The sequence below is a fragment of the Leptonychotes weddellii genome, chromosome 3 (assembly GCF_054177405.1).
Source record: "Leptonychotes weddellii isolate Sample4059 chromosome 3, ASM5417740v2, whole genome shotgun sequence".
Classification (NCBI taxonomy): Eukaryota; Metazoa; Chordata; class Mammalia; order Carnivora; family Phocidae; genus Leptonychotes; species Leptonychotes weddellii.
This window is the reverse complement of record NC_138371.1, coordinates 57256198-57275754: the sequence shown is the minus strand read 5'-3', so window position 1 is coordinate 57275754 and position 19557 is coordinate 57256198. Positions and strand designations below refer to the sequence as shown.

General features: G+C 40.2%; 1 protein-coding gene and 1 pseudogene across 1 annotated transcript in view; one reads left to right on the top strand and one right to left on the bottom strand.

The window, feature by feature from the left end:
- LRP2 (LDL receptor related protein 2) overlaps positions 1 to 19557 on the bottom strand; it is a 199144-nt gene that overhangs the window by 50100 nt on the left and 129487 nt on the right. The window contains exons 39-48 of the mRNA XM_081814243.1: positions 18511 to 19431; positions 18213 to 18378; positions 17674 to 17832; positions 16265 to 16554; positions 15313 to 15516; positions 14010 to 14252; positions 10036 to 10161; positions 8361 to 8480; positions 5603 to 5734; positions 3888 to 4089 (exon numbers count right to left, since the gene is read on the bottom strand). Coding sequence (XP_081670369.1) covers positions 3888 to 4089; positions 5603 to 5734; positions 8361 to 8480; positions 10036 to 10161; positions 14010 to 14252; positions 15313 to 15516; positions 16265 to 16554; positions 17674 to 17832; positions 18213 to 18378; positions 18511 to 19431 — 2563 coding nt within the window. The remainder of the gene's footprint in view (positions 1 to 3887; positions 4090 to 5602; positions 5735 to 8360; positions 8481 to 10035; positions 10162 to 14009; positions 14253 to 15312; positions 15517 to 16264; positions 16555 to 17673; positions 17833 to 18212; positions 18379 to 18510; positions 19432 to 19557) is intronic.
- LOC102735673 (large ribosomal subunit protein eL8 pseudogene) lies at positions 10691 to 11493 on the top strand (annotated as a pseudogene).

The following is a 19557-nucleotide window of genomic DNA, read 5'->3' as shown; positions in this document are numbered from 1 at the left end:
AAGAATCTAATATTTAGCATTCCATATGATTTCCCCAGGTGCTGGTTGCTGCCATTAGAAATGTTGATCTAGAGATATTAAAAATCACTGCATTCATTTCTAAGCAGTTGACAAATTAATTAAACACAAATTTATAGTTTTGGTGTTTATCAGATCTATTCCTCAGACAATGAGATGACTTATGGGCACAGGCAATATCCTCAGCAGCCAGATGATAGAAGTGCCCATACCCAAGTGAACATATATTATACATGATAAGATCATTATGTGTCCTTGGGTGCCTGGGTGGCTCAGTTGGTTGAGCGACTGCCTTCGGCTCAGGTCATGATCCTGGAGTCCCAGGATCGAGTCCCGCATCGGGCTCCCTGCTCAGCGGGGGGTCTAATTCTCCCTCTGACCCTCTTCCCTCTCGTGCTCTCTCTCTCTCATTCTCTCTCTCTCAAAAGAAATAAAAAAAAAAAAAAAGATCATTATGTGTCCTCTAAGAATGCATACCTTCCGATCGGAGTAATGTTTGCATTGTCCTGTTCCTTCCATCTTTAATCACAATACCCTGCCACCTACCATGAGATGTGAGTAGTCATGGTGCTGGGAAAGAGGGAAAACTAGTAGGATAGCATGGGCTGTTGACCAAGGAACAAGGCATTTCCTAGTCCTATTTGGGGACCTAACACTCCCAGGCATCACAAGGACAATATAGTTCCCTGAAATTCTGTAAGCCAGACTGCTCTTTCTTCTCTACATTATTCCAAAATCCCCTGAAAATTATGATTACTGAAGGGGTTCCTGCTGACAGTAACAAAACATAAGCATAAAGGAATCACAGAATTCACAATATAGGAATTAAGTATAAAGGAACCTTGGATAAGGATTGGCAAAGCTCATGTTTGACAATTAATAAAAGGATTTACCATGGAAGGCACAGGTGCTGGAGGCAGAGCATTAAAAGATGTCAAGGTACCAAAGCTGAATGTGGTCAATTTTACGACTGATCTATGGTCAGGTCACTAAGCAGCAATGCCATCCACAAACCTAGGGTGCTGGCAAAGTGACTTATAACAAAATGTGTGCATGTAACTGTAAAGAAAGTTGCGATCAGAGCAAGCTGGTTCAGCCCCATTTGGTCTCCTGGGAGCTGTTTAACTCATTTCCAAATGATTTGAAACATCAATGCTTTCTTTCCTCTAGTTTAGCTCCAACTCAAAAGGAAAAAAAAAAAGTCAGTTAGAAAAGCAAATCAGGGCGCCTGGGTGGCTCAGATGGTTAAGCGTCTGCCTTCGGCTCAGGTCATGATCTCAGGGTCCTGGGATCGAGTCCCGCATCGGGCTTCCTGCTCCTTGGGAGTCTGCTTCTCCCTCTGCCTCTCTCTCTCTCTCTCTGTCTCTCATGAATAAATAAATAAAATCTTTAAAAAAAGAAAAAAAAAAGAAAAGCAAATCAGAAAGTTTTTGGACATAATTAACATCAATATTCCAGCAAGCTGCTCACAACTCAGTCTTATCCAGGTTCTTCAGCAGCTTCAGTAATGAGCCAAGAGGAGCAAAGTCAGTAGGAAAAATGATCCCCTGTACCACCTACCAAATAGGGAAACATACATTCTGCCAAGCAAGCAGAAGTGCACATTAACAGGGCTCTAAGTAGCAGCTACTGGCACCCCAAGCAAACAGAATCTGGAGTTATTTTAGACCCTATAGCTCAGGTTTCCAGAGAAACAGTATTTTTTCTGTTCTGCCATAGCCCTTGGCTAAAGCAATTCAGAAAGCTCAGCCAAAACAAAACAAAACAAACAAACAAAAAACGGGGTGAGAGAAAGGGAGAAGGTAGGAGGAAGGGAGGGAGGGAGGATGGAAGGGAAAAAGAAGGAACAAAGAAAGGAAAAGATGAAATCAGTAAAAGTCTGGTAGGATGGGCTAAGTCAGCTGCAAGTTCACAGTAATCATGGAATAATGAAGAAAGAGCTCAGAAAGTTCAGAAAGGAAGTAGAGATAACCTAGAATCTGATAAAAATTAAGACCTGATACAGATCTCTTCCGTAGCTCCTAAGGCTAGGTTTCCAGAACGTATTTCAAACTGATGGTACTAAATATCTACTGAATTCAGCAGAACAAATAGCAGTAGAGCATACTAGAACCCTTGAGCAAGTAGGGAGAAAATACAGATAAGGATTTATGCGCTTTCCCTTACAAAAACTTACGATCTACAGGACACATCCCTATCAGTTAAATACAGACAAAGCAGAGTGAAATACGGTTTCACTACAAAAGGAGACAGCTGTGTCTCCAGACCGTCTCCAGAGTGTCAATACCACCACCAACAGCAGTGTCTGCTTGAGCTTCATCACTACCATTTTTTGGTCATAATGCCAAGTCCCTGTGCCTTCTGTAGCACTCACAGAACATGACGTAACCTTCTCTGCCTTCCTCAGGACCACCATCATGAACACACAGCTCTGCACCACACTGGATTCCAGCAGCACCACAGGGCCTGTGGAGGGGCTGCCTGCCCCTCAGCCAATGGTCCCAGAAGCTCTGCTGCTTCATATAGCTTCTCCATGTCTTTCCTTAGCAGGCGATAAGCTGACAGGTCTTGTTGCTGTCGGTAGGCATGTACGTCCTTTCACAGTCCTTGGCATGTGCACTATCTCTTCTTAGCTCCAGTTCTATGTGTCCAAGTGCCTAATACGTATTTCCACCGCAGAAAGTCCCACTACATCAAACTCACTGTCTGCCTGGAGCAAACTCCCTCCTGGGCTCCCCTACTTTTGTTAATGTTCTTGCTATGCCCCTAGTCCATCAGGATTGAAACCTCACATCATTTTTCTTCCCAACTTCCCTATATATCCAAATTTTTGCCAAGTGGGGATAGTGAGAAGGTGGGGCACCAAAAAAAAGGGATAAACCTTTGGAATGGCCCATTTGGAGAAAATGATAAGAAATCAAGCAACAGAATATTACAGGAGAGGTCCCCAAAACTGGCAGGCTGTGCACTAGATCTATTTGATCTGCAGTGTTCTTAGAATTTTAAATTTTGTTTCCAGCATTTAAAATCAGAATATTTAGGGGCACCTGGGTGGCTCAGTTGATTAAGCATCTGACTCTTGATTTCAGCTCAGGTCATGATCTCAGTTGTGAGATTTAGTCCCGCATCGGGCTCCATGCTGAGCATGGAGCCTGCTTAAGATTCTCTCCCTCTCCATCTGTCCCTCCACTTCTCCTCCCCTCCCCGGTCTCCCTCAAAAAAATAAAAAATAAATAATAAATAAAATCAGAGTATTTAATATGAAAATCCAGATTTCCATTTCTCTCAAAATAGAACAGCGCTCCTGTGCAATGTTGAACGGCATTCATATCTCTTAGCTAGAACATGCTCTCTCAGTTCACCTCACCTGCTTCTCCCCATTGTCTCACTGGCTCTAAGCCTAAGCGCCAAGCTCCATTTATGATCATGCTTGTACTGTTATTTTTCTTATAGCAAAGAGAAAAAAATGAAGTATATCTTGTACCCATGCCTCTACTCCAAGTGGAAAACCAAGAGTGTCACCTGCTTCAAGAAATAATTTTCTTATATCAAGCACACCTCATTCATCTCCGTGGCCCTCTGTGCAAGGTTACATTATGCCTTGCATGAGCCATAAGCCCTTTTACCATCATGGGCCTTCTCCTCCACGAACATATTAAAAATTGTATTTAATGATCACATTGAAATAAAAGCAGATATATTAATATTATATATTAAAATACTCTCTTTGATCTAAACTTTCTCATTTCCATAGGCCACTAAAAGTACAATGGATCCTAGGCATTGTGGCCACCATGCCTAATGGATAAGTTAGCCCTGCCCTTGTGGATATTTGAGGTTACTGGGAAATTTTTTAAGCCCCAATTCACCTGTATGAGTGTGGGACACACAATCCATTACTACAGGTGAAATCATTTCCAGAGCAAGATCTCCTGGTGCAATTCTGATGCTCATCATAGCCATCGGTACAATCCGCATCACCATCACAGACCCAGGATTGGGGAATGCACTTCCTGGATGGAGGCACATTATTTGCACAGAGAAACTCAGAACTTGAGCAGTTGTGACTGTCTGAAACCCAAAGCACACAAGAAACAGAAACCACATGAAAACTCAGGCTAGTAGTCAAATTCATTCTGAACCATTTCCCTTGCTTTACATTACTTAATAGTCTGAGGGATGAAAGGAAATTAAGAGTACAACAGGTAGACAAATCGCATTATTATCATAATAACAGATTATAATAAAAAATACCTTCAAAATTCCATTTTAATTGCTCTGGACCTTGGAAGTAAGAAATAAACATAATAGAACACCTCACTTAGGGGCGCCTGGGTGGCTCAGTCCTTAAGCGGGAAGCCTGCTTCTCCCTCTCCCGCTCACCCTGCTTGTGTTCCCTCTCTCGCTGTCTCTCTGTCAAATAAATAAATAAAATCTTAAAAAAAAAAACCCTCACTTAGTTTTCCATAAAATTAATGTAAAATCATATTTTTCCCTTAGAGCTTAGAAAACAACTCCCATTTTGTTATTTGTATACCAAAAATGCCTTATACTTGGTAAAAATTTTTGGTTAACAAAGTGTAATCACAAAAACGCAATGTGAGATAGGTATTTTTATGCCAATTCTACAGATAAAAACTGAAGCTCAAACTAGGTGGCTCCAAGTCACAGAACTTTCTAAAGACCTAGGGCTTCAAACGTAGGTCTTTTTTCTCCAAATTTAGGCTTTTTCAACTACATTACAGCTACCACCCAAGTAGAATTAGGACATATAGGAGGGGAATATGGCAGCAAGACTTGTCAGAAACCATGACAGCGTTAGGAAAGAGATGAGATGCTAACATATAATCATTAATGCCTGCAGAATAAAAGAACTGGCATTTTATCCAATCTCATTGTGGATGAATGGGAGACAAGAGAGGGGGTGTCTTGGTGAGGGGAGGTGGGAGAAGTACAGTCTGTGTTTGTGCAGCTGCCAACTACCCATTTCAATTTGGAGTACATGTGGAGCTACAGACAGCCACCAAAGTCAATGACATATGGGGCTACAGTGAAATGCAAACATCAGGGAGCCATTGTTTTTATTGCTGACCTTGGAAAGACACTCTTCTAAGACATCTTAGCTAAGAGTTCCATGCTCTGTTGGTAATGGAAAATGGTGTTCCATGGTCTGGTCCACAAACCACTCAAAAGGAAGAACCCACCCTCTACCTATTCCTCGAAATAACAGCAATAAGGCAAGAGATGAAACTGGAGGCACAGTTAATTGCTACACTGTTTAAAGGGGCTATTAAGCTTGGCCAAATGAGTTCTCTTTATCTGCTCCAGAAGTGTAGGACATTATCTGTTAGCTAAATGCAAGAGAAAGACAATAAACATTAAAATCATTTTTTATCAGATTTTAAAGTGTTTAAGTGGATGCTATCAAACAATTTTAGAGTGGAAAAATAAAGGTAACATTTTATCAGCATGCAATCAATTAAAGAGGAATCTGCCTGACAGTCATACTCTCCAAAGGCACAAAAATCATCTCCCGAGTTTCCTTGGAATGTCACTCTGCAGAGGAATGAATGGTTTCTCTTACCACAGTGGTGCCTTTCATCCTCATCACTCATGTCCCCGCAGTCATTATCCCCATCACAGATCCATTCCCTTCGAATGCACCTCCCACTGTCACACTTGAACTCGTTACTTAAGCATGTTGCTTCAAGGTACTCTGAGAAAAGATAAAAAACAAGTCTCAGGGAAAAAAGTGGTTTGCAGTCCAAAAAATCTTAGGAGAAGCCTGCTATTGCATGGGCTGTCTAAAAAACCTGACTCAGAGCATTAGCTAGCTATGTACAGCTATGCTGGGTCCTCCAAGGAGGCTGGTCCCAGTGACCAGTGGTCCGAGACTGAAGTAGTTGATTGATGGTGCAAAGCCCTCATTATTTTTTGTTACTAGGATGTGATTTGGTATTTCTTTATAGGTATGATAGAGAAATAATAGTCTTTTCCCAAGAGGGTATAAATTACTATTTCATTTTTAAGTCTATTTTTCATCCCAAAACATTTTGTTTGATGCAAACTATCCCCCCAGTATGCCTGATCCCTATTTCCCTGCTCTCTTTTTGCTTTTTTCCATAGCACTTACCACATTTCAACATGCTATACAATTTACTATCTGTTTTGCTGCCTGTGTCCCCTCACTAGAATATAAGCCCCATATAGAAAGGGATCTTTGACTTATTCACTGATATAGCCCCAAAGTGCCTAGAATGTAAGTGCTCAATATATATTTGTTGAATTAAACTGATAAGACACCCTTATGCTTTAAGTTAGTCATCACTGACTCAAATTCTTTCCTCATAACCCCACATGTCCTTATCAACTATTTGTCATAGGCCCATACACACAGGGTCCCCTCAAAATTAACCTCAGGCAAAAGTAAATTAAATTTTAACCATTAAAAATACAACACAGTAATATCAGGAAGGAGAAACATTTCTCCTTTCACAAGCTGCTAAGAAAGGAGTGTGTATCACCACAACCTTTTTTAAGAGACATAGCCCTTCTGACATAAAAACACCACTTCTAGAAATCTAGCCTAGAACAATCTTCCCACATATGCACAAAGAGGTTTCTAAAAGGAAGTTTGTTTAAATAAATAAATAAATAGGTATTCATTCCAGCATAATTTTTCATAATGAAAACAACCTAAACATCCATCAGTTAGGAAAAGGAAAAGACACTTGGGACGTCCATACGTCAGAGTAATATTCAGCAGTGCAAAGGAATATGTAGATCTGTGTTCGCTAACACGCGGACAAGTGTTGTTAAGCTGAAAGGGGCAAAATTGCAGAAAAATATGTATAGTAAGGTAGCTATTTGTGTTTTAAAATCTACATATTAGGATATACAGAAAAAGGTAAGGAAAACTCACACTCATCCTTCACATTAATCATCTCTGGGGAGTGAGATTAGAGAAGGCTGAGAAAATGGAAATTTTGCTTTTTTGTATACATTTTATGACTTCTTTAAAATAATACTCCTGCATATTATGAGAATGTACTCATAAATATGACAGGCAGTTGGTTACCACTTACTGACTTTGGTTCCCATGGAGGAGTTTAGAAACTATACTTACTCTTCACATATTTGAACCAATCATTCATATGTTGAAACCGAGCTCTAACACTATTCGACTCACTTAACAGTTATGTATTTCCATTACAGACCCTCAAAACTCTACATGTCCTTTGCTGTCTACAAAACTTTCAGTATTGGGGAAAAAGAACTTGGCAAAGAGCTTCAAATACCACTCTCCTGAGAGAGACTAGGGATAGAAAATAGTCTAAATTCAGCTGTAAAACTATAAAAATGGTACTAAGAAAATACCCCCCAAATAAAAAGTTTTTTATATAATGATTGTTTTGCAGATGATTATATTACAGTGGAGGAAAAATAAAAGCCATCTAAATGCTTAAAATAGAGGCAGTTAACTCAAAGATAATACAACCACTCAATGGAATATTATACTGCCATTAAAAAGGAGTATGAAGACTGCATAACAAGGGTCAGCAAACTTTCTCTTAACCAGACGGCAAGTGTTTTGGGCTTATAGGATATACGTTCTCTGTCGCTCCTACCTCACACTGCCACGGTAGCACAAAAGTAGTCATAGACGGTACGCTGCTGCATTTTAATAAAACTTTATAAAGACAGGCAGCTGGCCATGGCCATAGTTTGCAGACTGATTTATTAACATAAAAAAGCAGTGACAGTTATGTTTAAAAAAAAAAGTGCATGGATATAGATTAGAACTTGTAAAGGTTAACAGCAGCCTCCAAATACAAACAGGTACTAGTGCCTCCAGGAATACAACCAGAGGGTCCCTGCAACTTCTTGAGAAACTCAGATGGCCACAGGACCTTCCCTCATAAGCTGGTACACAGACCAGGCGGAGGATGTGTGCCCATAAAATGCCCCGTCCCCATATATACGATCATTCCAATCACTTTTGAATCCTCCAAAAGCCTTGTGGGCCAGAACTCAACCTAATTCAGAAATTCCAATTCACAGTCAATTAAAATTAACTAAGTTCTACAAGCCAGGCACAGTATTAGGTGCATCACCAACATAATCTCATTTCATGGGCATCAGTCGGCAGCCTCCATACGCTGATCCCTCCCCACACGAACAGGTTTTCAATGGCTGTCTGCTGAGTGGTTTCATCCTCTTAGCTGACAACAGGAGCAGGAGCACAAAGAGTGGGCAGCTGTGATCCCAGTCTGTATTTGGAAGTAGTGGAACAGTTTCTCTAGCTGCATTGTAACGCTTGTCATGCTTGCTTACTCTCTTACCGCAACTGGCAGGTTCATCAGAGCCATCAGGACAATCTCCTTCCTCATCACAGTACCAGTGTCTAGGGATACAACGTCCAGATGTGCAGGGAAACTCGTCACTGCTGCACGTGTGAGAAGCTGAGGACGGAGGTAAAACCCGGGAGTAAAACACAAGCTTGTTCCCATCAGTCTTAACCATCTGCCCATCTCTCTGAACTAGGTAACCGGTGCCAGGGAAGGAAGACTGAGGCCTGGGAAAAGGGTTTTATATAAGCTTTCCATGGGGACGAAGGGGTGGGTGGGGGAGAGAAGGAAGACAATACTGTTCCAGTTTTCCAGAATTTTTCTTTCTAGATTCTAGAAGCCCAACAATAAATTGTATTTGTTAGAAATATCAAAGAAATATCTTTTTGAGGGGCGCCTGGGTGGCTCAGTCGTTAAACGTCTGCCTTCGGCTCAGGTCATGATCCCAGGGTCCTGGGATCGAGCCCCGCATCGGGCTCCCTGCTCAGCGGGAAGCCTGCTTCTCCCTCTCCCACTTCTCTGCTTGTGTTCCCTCTCTCACTGTCTCCCTGTCAGATAAATAAATAAAATCTTAAAAAAAAAAAAAAGAAATATCTTTTTGATACATGAAACCACAAGTTATGGATAAGAAGACTTGGCTCTATGTTGTCTGCTATAACCTAAAAATAATAAATAAATTCTATGGAAATATTAAGAACAACATACAGCCATATCTGAGCTCAGCCCACATGGTTCTAAAAAGACAGTTGTGCTCTTATTCATCCTTGTGATACGGGATTCTTCTTTGAGTAAATGACACTACCTATGTTTGAATACTGATTCTTGTCTCACATAATCTTAGGTAGCTCTGGGTCAGATGTATTTTCTAAATTGTTATGTGGGTACAAACTAGAATCAAGTCTTATACTTCTTCTGGTCTATAAGGCCCCTTGCTTTGGCCCAAGATATCTGACGATTTTCCAGGGGTAAAACTGATAAGGAAGCAGAGGTCCCTGAAAGGTCAGTGCTGTCTCTTATCTCTATGTCCCTATCTGATGGCTGCATCCTGAATTCTGCTTCTTCCTGCTGCTGCTGTTACAAGTGATGCCTGTTCTTGGCCTATACCCTGCTCTGGTGATAATTACGAAATTCTTAAATTATGCACCTATTATACTAATAGCCTCAAAGTTATCGAGCTTAAGAAAGGCCTTTTAGGTGCTTTTAATTCGATCTATAAATACAGGAAAATGCCTGACTGAACCAAATTGCTAAATATGAAATAAAAGTTTCTGAAATTCAAGCATATTAAAAAAATAGAAGAGTTCTTTCAGTTCCTAATGGTAACTATAATCATATTAAGAGTAAATATAAGGGCTTGACAAGCAAATTCTGCCTGGGGTTCCTGAAGACAAAAGGCCCGCGACTTTGGGCAAAATGACTTTGCAGTTATAAAAGGCCAGGTATCAGAGCAGGTCTCTGGAAGAAATATTTGGAGTGGGGATCCATCCAGAGAACAGAGAGAGGGGCTGCTTATGCTCCTCTAATCACATCCTAAAGTAACTGCCTACTGCATCTACTTATCCAGCCAACTTGAGGTGACAAGCAGCCCAAACACCTGGGCCATCTATCTGTGTATTAGCTCCAGACATGCATCCCTGGAGCCACAGAAAGAACAGCATGTTTCTCTTACCACAGAAAACAGGGCTTTCATCACTCATGTCTCCACAGTCATTGTCTTCATCACACAAGTAAAAATGAGGAATGCAAATGTTTGTCGTCTGACATTTTACATATCCGGGCTGGCAGGTGCGATCAGCTTGGAAAAGACAGCAGATGAACATTTGGAACAGATCCACCACATATACAGAGCACTACAAATGTCCATGCTAACAAAGCTACTGGACTCAAAATATGTTTAAAGCTCTCACAGAGGCATCATCCATGACAGTTATTTTTCACCATCACTTCTAAAGTAAAAAGAGCTATTTCCAGCTGACGGGGAGGCGGAGGGGAGAGCATGCTTACTTTGTAGTTTAAGTCATCTATTTTAATTATTTAATAGCACCACCAAGAGTCCCAACTCTTGGTTAAATAAACTATGGTATATCCACATAATGGAGTAATATGTAGCTATAAAAAGGAATGAAGAAGATCTCTATACATTGATAAGGAATGACGGTACGATCTCCAGCATATATTGTTAACAGAAAGAAAGCAAGATTCAAAACCACAGGCTATCTTTTGTGTGAGAAAAACAATATGAATGTGAGTGTGTGTGTGTGTGTCAAGAGAGAGAGATGCTTATATTAAAAAACAATAATGAATCTCTCCTCCAGCCATCCAAGATGTTAAAAAGAAAGAAGGCTAAGGGGAAGAAGGTGGTCCCGGCCCCTTCTGTGAAAAAGCAGGAGGCCAAGAAGGTAGTCATTCCCCTGTCTAAGAAAAGGCCCAAGATTTTGGCATCAGACGGGACATCCAGCCCCAAAAAGACCTCACTAACTTTGTCAAATGGCCCAGCTACATCCGGCTACAGCGGCAAAGGGCTAGTCTCCATAAACGTCTGAAAGTGCCTCCCTCAACTACCCGCTTCATGCAGGCCTTGGACTCCAAAGCAGCTTCTCAACTGCTTAAGCTGCCCCATAAATACAGACCAGAGACAAAGCAAGGGAAGAAGCAGAGAACGTTGGCCCAGGCTGAGAGAAAGCTGCTGGCGAAGGGGATGTCCCCACTAGCCACTAGGAGGCCGCCTGTCCTAGGAGCTGGGGTTAATACTGTCACCACCTTGGTGGAAAACAAGAAGCCTCAGCTGGTAGTGACTGCACATGCTCTGGACCCAACTGAGCTGGCTGTCTTCCTGCCCGCCCTGTAGTGTAACATGAGGGCTCCCTACTGCATTATCAAGGGCAAGGCCAGGCTGGGACGTCTGGGGCACAGGAAGACCTGCTCCACTGTCACCTTCACACAGGTCAACTCGGAAGACAAAGGAGCTCTGACTAAGCTAGTGGAAGCTATCAGGACCAATTACAATGACAGATATGAGGACATCCACGGTCACTGGGGAAGCAATGACCTGGGTCCAAAGTCGGTGGCTCCCACTGTCAAGTTGGAAAAGGCAAAGGCTAAGGGACTGGCCACCAAAGTGGGCTAAAGTGAACACTGTTGAATTTTCTGCACATAAAAGTAATAAAAAGTTCTCTTTCAGCTAGTGTCAAAGAAATAATGAAAAAATAATGACAGTTGTCATACCTATGGATAGATTAAGAATAGTTTGGAGTGAGTGGGATGGAGAAGACAGGGAGAAAAGACTGCTGTGAATATACCTCATTATGTAATTTTGACTACGGAACCATGTACATTATTTTGTATAAATAAAAATGATGAAATAAAAATGGAAAAAGGAAAGCAATTCCTAATATTTGGAAATAGTAACAGAAGCAAATACTACATCAGGTTAATAGCATAACCATTCAGAGAAAAAAAAAAAATCAAGTGACTTTAAAACCAGTATTTTGACTACATAGCAGGACATAATCTAAGAACAAGAGGGACCTAAAAATCTTAAATTATGATTAGTAGATTTATTGGTAGTACTATTACTTGTGCAGTTATTCTTAAATAGGCATTTTGAAATTATGGTAAAATAAAGCAAATAAGTAAATATGTAAATGTCATCAGAAACCAATATTTTAAGCATAAGAGAGACAGGATTATATAATCTACGTAAAAAAATCATAATCTTAAATTAAAATGGGAAAAACCAATATAAACTTTTTCCTTAAAAATTGTATTTCCTAGCTCTATACGTTAAAAAGCCCTGGAAGCAATAAGAGCCAAATAGAAATGGGAAACTTGACACTGTGGTAATCTCTAAATCCACAAAAGGAATGAGCTCTCTTTCCAGGTCTGAGACAGGAAATGGACCGAATGGGCCATGTCAAAATAACAGAGGAGCCAACTTAACAGAGCTCCCACTGGCCTAAGATAAGGAAGTTGAGCGCCAAAAACATTAAATGACTTTACTGTGCTAAAATTCATCAAATATGTAAAAATCCATCAGTCTAATACTAAAAGCAAACAAAACAAAAAATTAGTGTTCACTGGTCACCAACTCATTACTATGGAAACTAACAAAGGGAAAGAATCAAGCATTTATCCTACAGACTTATACTTCAGGTTAACAAAATAGTTGATAAGGAAAATTTCTTCTTTATGGAACTTTACCTAATGTATGTAGAATAAATAATAGAATTTTTAAATGCTTATTTTGTAACCCTTAAAGAAATAATGGATTTATAGAACAACCATCCATGTATGCTAAAACCACTGGGTAGCAGGTTGATGGGAAGTGCTTAAGGGAAGATTCAGGCTGACTTCTAAATCCACTAATTAATTTTATCATGACTTAAACTGGAACAACCAAGTATTACTTGCTTCATGATGTGATGCAACAGGAAATACACAGTTCCACCTATGGAAAATTCTTACTCAAAGAATTGAACCTAATGTAATCATACGTCTAGGTACAAATTCCAGTTAATAGGATATAAGAGGGACAAAATAAACGGCTCAATTGAGCAATTAGTCAAACAAATCAATGGCATGAAGAAAATGGGCACTGCTGAGGCATAAAAGAGATTAAAGAGTTATAATAATCAAAATCCATGTGTAGACCTTGTCAGAATGCTAATTTGAACAGAGCAACTGCATAAAGACATTTTGGGAATAATGATAAAATTTGCATACGGATTGAGGATTCAAGTATTGTCAGTTTTGCCAGGCATCATTATGGTATGGTAGTTAGTTTTCAAAATATCTTCACAAATGACATGCATGTCTGAGAGTTGCCTTATAATATTCAAGGGGGGGAAAGGTCAGGGGAAATGGATGAAACAGACCGACCACTTGTTGATAAAATACTGAAGTTGGGTAATGGATAGATACATTTTACTATTCTTTCTACTTTGGTGTGTGTTTGAAATTTTCCGTAAGAAAGAGTTCTTTTTTTAAAAGGCATATCCAAATAAATGTTGTATGTAACTCCACCTACAAAAGCAGCAGAGCATGTAGATATATCCAAACTAAAAATATATTTGAATTTACACACTGCTCTTTTCTTTTCCCTCGATGCTAAAGAGCAAATCCCAGAAATTTTGGAAAAATCAATAAAAACAATTTACCAGAAAAATGAAAGAAAGAAATCATTTCAGTCAACAGCACACTGTATAGCTTTGTGCATAACAAACATTAACCACAACACATCTAGGCAATAGTTTGTCAGTAACTACTGGTAAAGTTTTAAAACAATCAAAAGTTTTATGAAGTGAATTTTTCATCTAACAGATAATGTAAACCAAGGATAAAATATTTGAGGTTAAAATATTCAATGGTCGTGTGGGTCCATACATTTAGGTGAATGATTCAAATACATTAGATTTGTTTTTAAAAACCATTTAGCAGAATATATTAAAATGAAATTCATGTTCTAGATGAATACTTAGGGTTTTTTGTTTTTTTTTCAGAAAGCCTTTGTTTCTACGTAAGAATTATCTCCCATGAGGTAAAGGAGACTCCAAAAAACAGAACATAAAAAAAAAAAAAAAACAAAAAAAGATTTCAGCACAGTAAGTACTTGGTTTAAGCACAATAAGTACTTGATGAACTTACAGCAATTTTTCTCATCTGAGGTATCATTATCATGGCAGTTGTTAATGCCATTGCAGACAAACTGAAGAGGAATGCACCTTCTGTTAGTGCAGGTGAACTCCACAGTGGCGTTACAGTCCCTGAACAGGCACCCTGCCTCATCGCTGTTATCACCACAGTCGTTGTAGTGGTCACAGCGGTAATGATATTGGACGCATCGCCCATTGGCGCAGGTGAAGGCTGTCGGGTGGCAGGTGTGAAACGCTAAGAGGAAGAAGACACATGGAAGAGACTTCGTGATTAAAGCATCCTCCTAGTTTCTAAAAAAAGCAAAAATGGCTGCAAAACGGACTGCGTGCAAATGAGATAAACTTTAAATTAGATTAAACAAAATACGTTTACTTTTCTTTTTTTTTTTTTAAAGATTTTATTTATTTATTTGAGAGAGAGAGCACATGAGAGGGGGGAGGGTCAGAGGGAGAAGCAGACTCCCTGCCGAGCAGGGAGCCCGATGCGGGACTTGATCCAGGGACTCCAGGATCATGACCTGAGCCGAAGGCAGTCGCTTAACCAACTGAGCCACCCAGGCGCCCCCGTTTACTTTTCTTAAGTAAATTAAGTATTTTAGGCAAATGTCAGAGTCGCTTCACTTCTCTATCATCTCAATTTAGAATTTTATCCCAATCCCAGAAAAGCATGCAAATACAATTTCTTTGGGGAAAATAAAGCTCTTAGCCCCTACACAGTCTATCGGAAAAATGTCGCTAACTGCTAGTGTTTTCCTCACCCCATCCAGATGGAAGCTGAATACTGAATGATTTCAATAAATTACGAATGATCCTTCTGCTATGAAAATTAATAAAACGGTAACAATCACCTATTAGAGCTCCTAGTTCCATGCTAAGTCATGCTGGACATGCACCAAGCCCCATGCTGTGCTTTTTTATATATTGTTTCCCTCACTCCTCACAAAAATCCTAGTAACAGCTCCACCTAACAGATGAGGTATCTGAGGCTCAGATAGGTTAGGTCACTTTCCCATGGCTGCACAGACTGAAACGGCATAGCTAGGATTTAATCCTGTACCTTTGCTCTTAACCACTACAGAGGTGCTTTCTAATAAAGCATCATACACTACTCCCTGGCATGTATATCAGCTTATACGTGATTTAACACTCTGCGTTCTCGGACTAAATGTTTTCAGTTCTAACAGGACACATAGGCACAAAATGCACACCGATTCACACACAGCAGGATTCTGTACCAAACACTTGGCGTGAAGACAGGTTTACCGCCTGACAAAAGCTCCAAGAGTCCAACTCACCACAGACACTTTCCAGCTCATCACTGCCATCACCACAGTCATTATCGTTGTCACATTTCCATTGCTCCGAGATGCAGTGCCCATTGAGGCAGGTGAACTTGGAACTGTCACACCGTGTACCATTGTCCACGATGCAATGCTTTTTGTTGTTGGCCAGATACCAGTGGCCCTCATGTGGGCACTGGCACTCAGCACCATTTGGACCTGAAAAAAAAGTTGGCCCAAAAAGCAAAAGATCTGTGGAGCAACCATTCATAGTCTCTCTTCCAGAACAGCAGTGACAGTATTTCTCTATTAAAGGTACTCTAAGACAAGCCATAGAAACTCTTCCCATCAGCCTCTCAACTATACTCTGCGTCATTTTTCCATGAAGACCAACCACCAACTCTAATAAATGTGGCTAATTCACCCTAAATTAACAACTAGCTCTTGCCTACACTGAAACAACAGAAATGATTCTCCCTTCTTAGCAGCATCTGTAAAGCAATGCAATACTATCAAAAGATACATCTTCCTGGGACTCTGTTGCTATCTATAAAGCCCTCTCTGAAATACATAGTATCACACTGAAAATAAGAGAAATATTTCAAGCTATAAATAGTACCTCCCAGGTGGAAGAACTAGATCCTTTCGTATGGGAGGTAAGCTCATTGATGGAATTTCTATTCAGGTCATGAAGTTTGGCAGCCAAAGACCCCATCTTTCTTTCTACTTCCACCAAGCTTGAGTTAAAATTGCCTTCATAAGAGGGCTCCATAGCAAATAGAAAAGAAACCTGTCAAAGTCTTCCTCTAAACCTACAAACTCCCAAATCTATTTTATGAATTACCCTAAAATCAAAGAGAATTTGGATTTTTTTTTTCCCTGTTAGAGCTGAATATCCCTCAGCCTTCCCTACCAATCATCATCATTATTACTCTACATGATTCAATCCTCATGGGCAATGCCTTACCTGGTGCACAAATATGGCTGCAGCCTCCATTAAACTCGCTGCAAGGATTGCTACACTGTTGCTGATGGTTCTTCACGACAACGCGAATACCATTAGGCCGGAAGGGAAAACTCATGGTCATTGCCATCTGACCTGACCCATCATATTTGTTAGCTCGGTAAATTTTTTTCGTGTTCCAGTCAGTCCAATAAATATACTGGCCATAGAGAGTCAAGCTAAAAGGATGAAAGACTGTGTTGACAATGACCTCACGCTGTGTGCCCATTAGAGTGCTGCGTTCAATCTTCTGCCTAAAGTGAAGTAAAAAAGAAAATGTTGGAATCCAGAAAGAGTTAAGTGCCTCAAATGGCAGCCCAATGCCTGGACCTAACCGTTCCTTTATACAAACCCCCAGCTTTCTTTTCAAAAGCAGCATATGGCTGATGATGGGAGGTCTTCATTTGCTTATGAAACAATGGCCTGCAAAAATCATTGATTTCCGAATATTAATAGAACCTATAAGTAATCCTACAACGGGTACCAGACCAAAATTAGAAAATGGAGAGTGTTATGAAATAATACACACGATGCATGGAACTCAGTGTTTGGCACACAGTAGTTAATAAAATGTGAATTACTTTTTCCTTCCCACTCCCCTAATGACCTTCTTGATTTGTCATTTACCCAGTACCTCGAGGTATTTACCTATAATGACCCAAATTTAGACACTAAACATCATTGCTTGCTTCAAATGAGAAGATAAAGATGAGATTGTTAGGTGCTAGTGTCACAAGCAGAAGACGAAAATCTTAAGAAAATAAGCAAAGTAAGTTAAGATTCCTGACATGTAGACACCAGCAATAATAAATGAAATCATCTCATCTTTTCAACTATTCCATTAGGATGACTGGAATGTGAGTAACTTCGGGGCTACTTGAAGAAGTTACATGTAAAATTAGAGTTGACAAAAGCTTATAAGGAAAACACTATGAAATTGGCTGAGAAAAACCTATTTGAGAAGATGACCAATAGTCAAAGACTAAAGGAAAATGTTTTTAACTGAAGGCTAAAGCCCAGAGGAAACTTAATATCAATGTGCATTTAAAAGTTATTCACATTTTATGTTAGTTACATGGGGCCTGGAGATTATAAATTGAGTGATTACATTTGTAATTATAATTGAAATTAACTCATCTAGTAATGTATCTTTAGATGCCTTCTAGTTCATAATCACTCAATCTCATGATAGATCAATTTTGACAGGTACATTTACCAAGCTAGAATATAGTTCATAAAACTACGATCCTACATTTTTGGCCCTATCTATTTGGCATATTTATATTTTCATCACGTTATGCAAATCCCTCCTCTGAAAGTGAAAGCAGGAACTCTCCTTATCAACACCCACAAAAAATAATGAAAGAACGTACAGACTGGCATCTGCCCAGTAGAGAAGGTCATTCTCATGGTCCAGAGTGAGCCCATTGGGCCAGACCAGGCTGCTGTTCACAATAGGTACCCGGAAATTTCCTCCCAGTGTGGCTCTCTCAATTTTGGCATTAGTACCCCAGTCAGTCCAGTACATGTACCTAGTCATCCAAAAGGAGTCATAATTAATGCACCACAAGGAACATCATAATACCTTTTCGTTAAAAAATGGCAGCCTTCTTTAACTGCAAATCTCATATTAATATGGCAAATGAAACCCACTCCATTCTCACCTACACCCACTTGCCCAAAAGGGCTTTACTGAGTGAGAGCATTAATTCCTAGTATACAGCCAACCTTTCTAACAACAATAGGAGTTACTTCCCCTTCAAAATTACTCGTATTTTTTCACTCTTGAATATATGGCTACAGAGTTTCAAGCCCATGAAATGCTGGCTGTCTATGAACATAACCTAATTTCAGGCCGCAATCCTTCCAGAAATAAGCATATAGAAATACGATAAATAAGACCATGGCATACCCTCGGCAAGGATCTAATACGATTGCTCTTGGCTTTGAAACATGGGCTATCACAGTGCGCTGAGACCCATCCTCAGCCATGGAGTTAATTGTCTGGTTGCTGTAGTCACTGTAATATATTCTTCTGTTGATCCAGTCAAAGGCAATGCCATCAGGATTCCCTCTACCTGGATATATACCAACACACACACACAAAGGCATAAGAGTCTCAAAAGGCATTTTAGAACCACTGGGTCATCCACATGTGTCAATTATGTTGTGTCAACTTCCAAGACAAGCTGCTCCTGGAGTGCCCTTACCTGAAATAATGGCAGTGGGAGAGCTGGTCCCTGAATTTAGATTGACATACGAAATCTGACCATTTCCAGATGCTAAAGATTGTGTGAAGTAGATTCTGTTAGTTATGCCATCATAGGCCAGGTCTACAGCAACTCTGTCCACACTTATTGCTTCAAAAGGTGGGCTATGATCCTCAGGGTCCAAGTGTAAGCTTCTCAAGGTATTCTCCAAGGCAAAGATGAGGAAATTTTCTGTTGGAATGGCACAACTCTTGCCATCACCTTCTAGGGTTCCAAAGGCACAGCCACATTTTGGGGTGTCCAATCCAGGCAGAGCAAAGCAGAAATGGGTGCACCCACCATTATTTTCCAAGCAAGGGTTGTTGTTGACCTCAGCTGGTGACCGGGGCTGAACACTCTGGTCGAAGACAGTCACATCTCTTAGCCAATTGAGATTGTCCCTTATCACTGTTGGTGGCTCACTGCTGTCTGGTTCCTTGCTAGCTTGGAAGATTTTTTTTAAATTCCTGTCTACCCATATGATAGAATTTCCAAAAACAGTGATGGCATAAGGAGTTGGGTAACGACTGCCATAACGAATGACTTCAGATTCTTCTGCCTCAATGCCAATCCTTGCAATTATATCTAAAGAATCATCAACCCAATAAACATAGCCATTGCTATGGTCTACTGCCAAGCCCCGTGGTGTGACAATGCCTTCTGATACAAGCACAGTTCGATTGGTACAATCAAGAAAAGAACGTTCTATCTTTGGGCTTTGCCCATAGTCCGCCCAGAAGAGATATCTATTCTTGGGGTCTACAACAATATCCCTGGGCCTATCTGCAGTGGCTTTAAGGAGAATACGGCGGTAAGTGGTATTGATCCGCAGAACTTCTATCAGTGTTTCAGACACGAAAGCATTGGTGAAATAAAGATTTCCTGCAAGAAAATGAAAGAACATGCTGATAAATGCAAAACCAAGAAGGAAAAAGAGGGAACCTTTTCAAATTCAGAACAAAATATATAAGGCTGAGGTTTGGGTCAGTAAAGGCTATCTTTTACAAG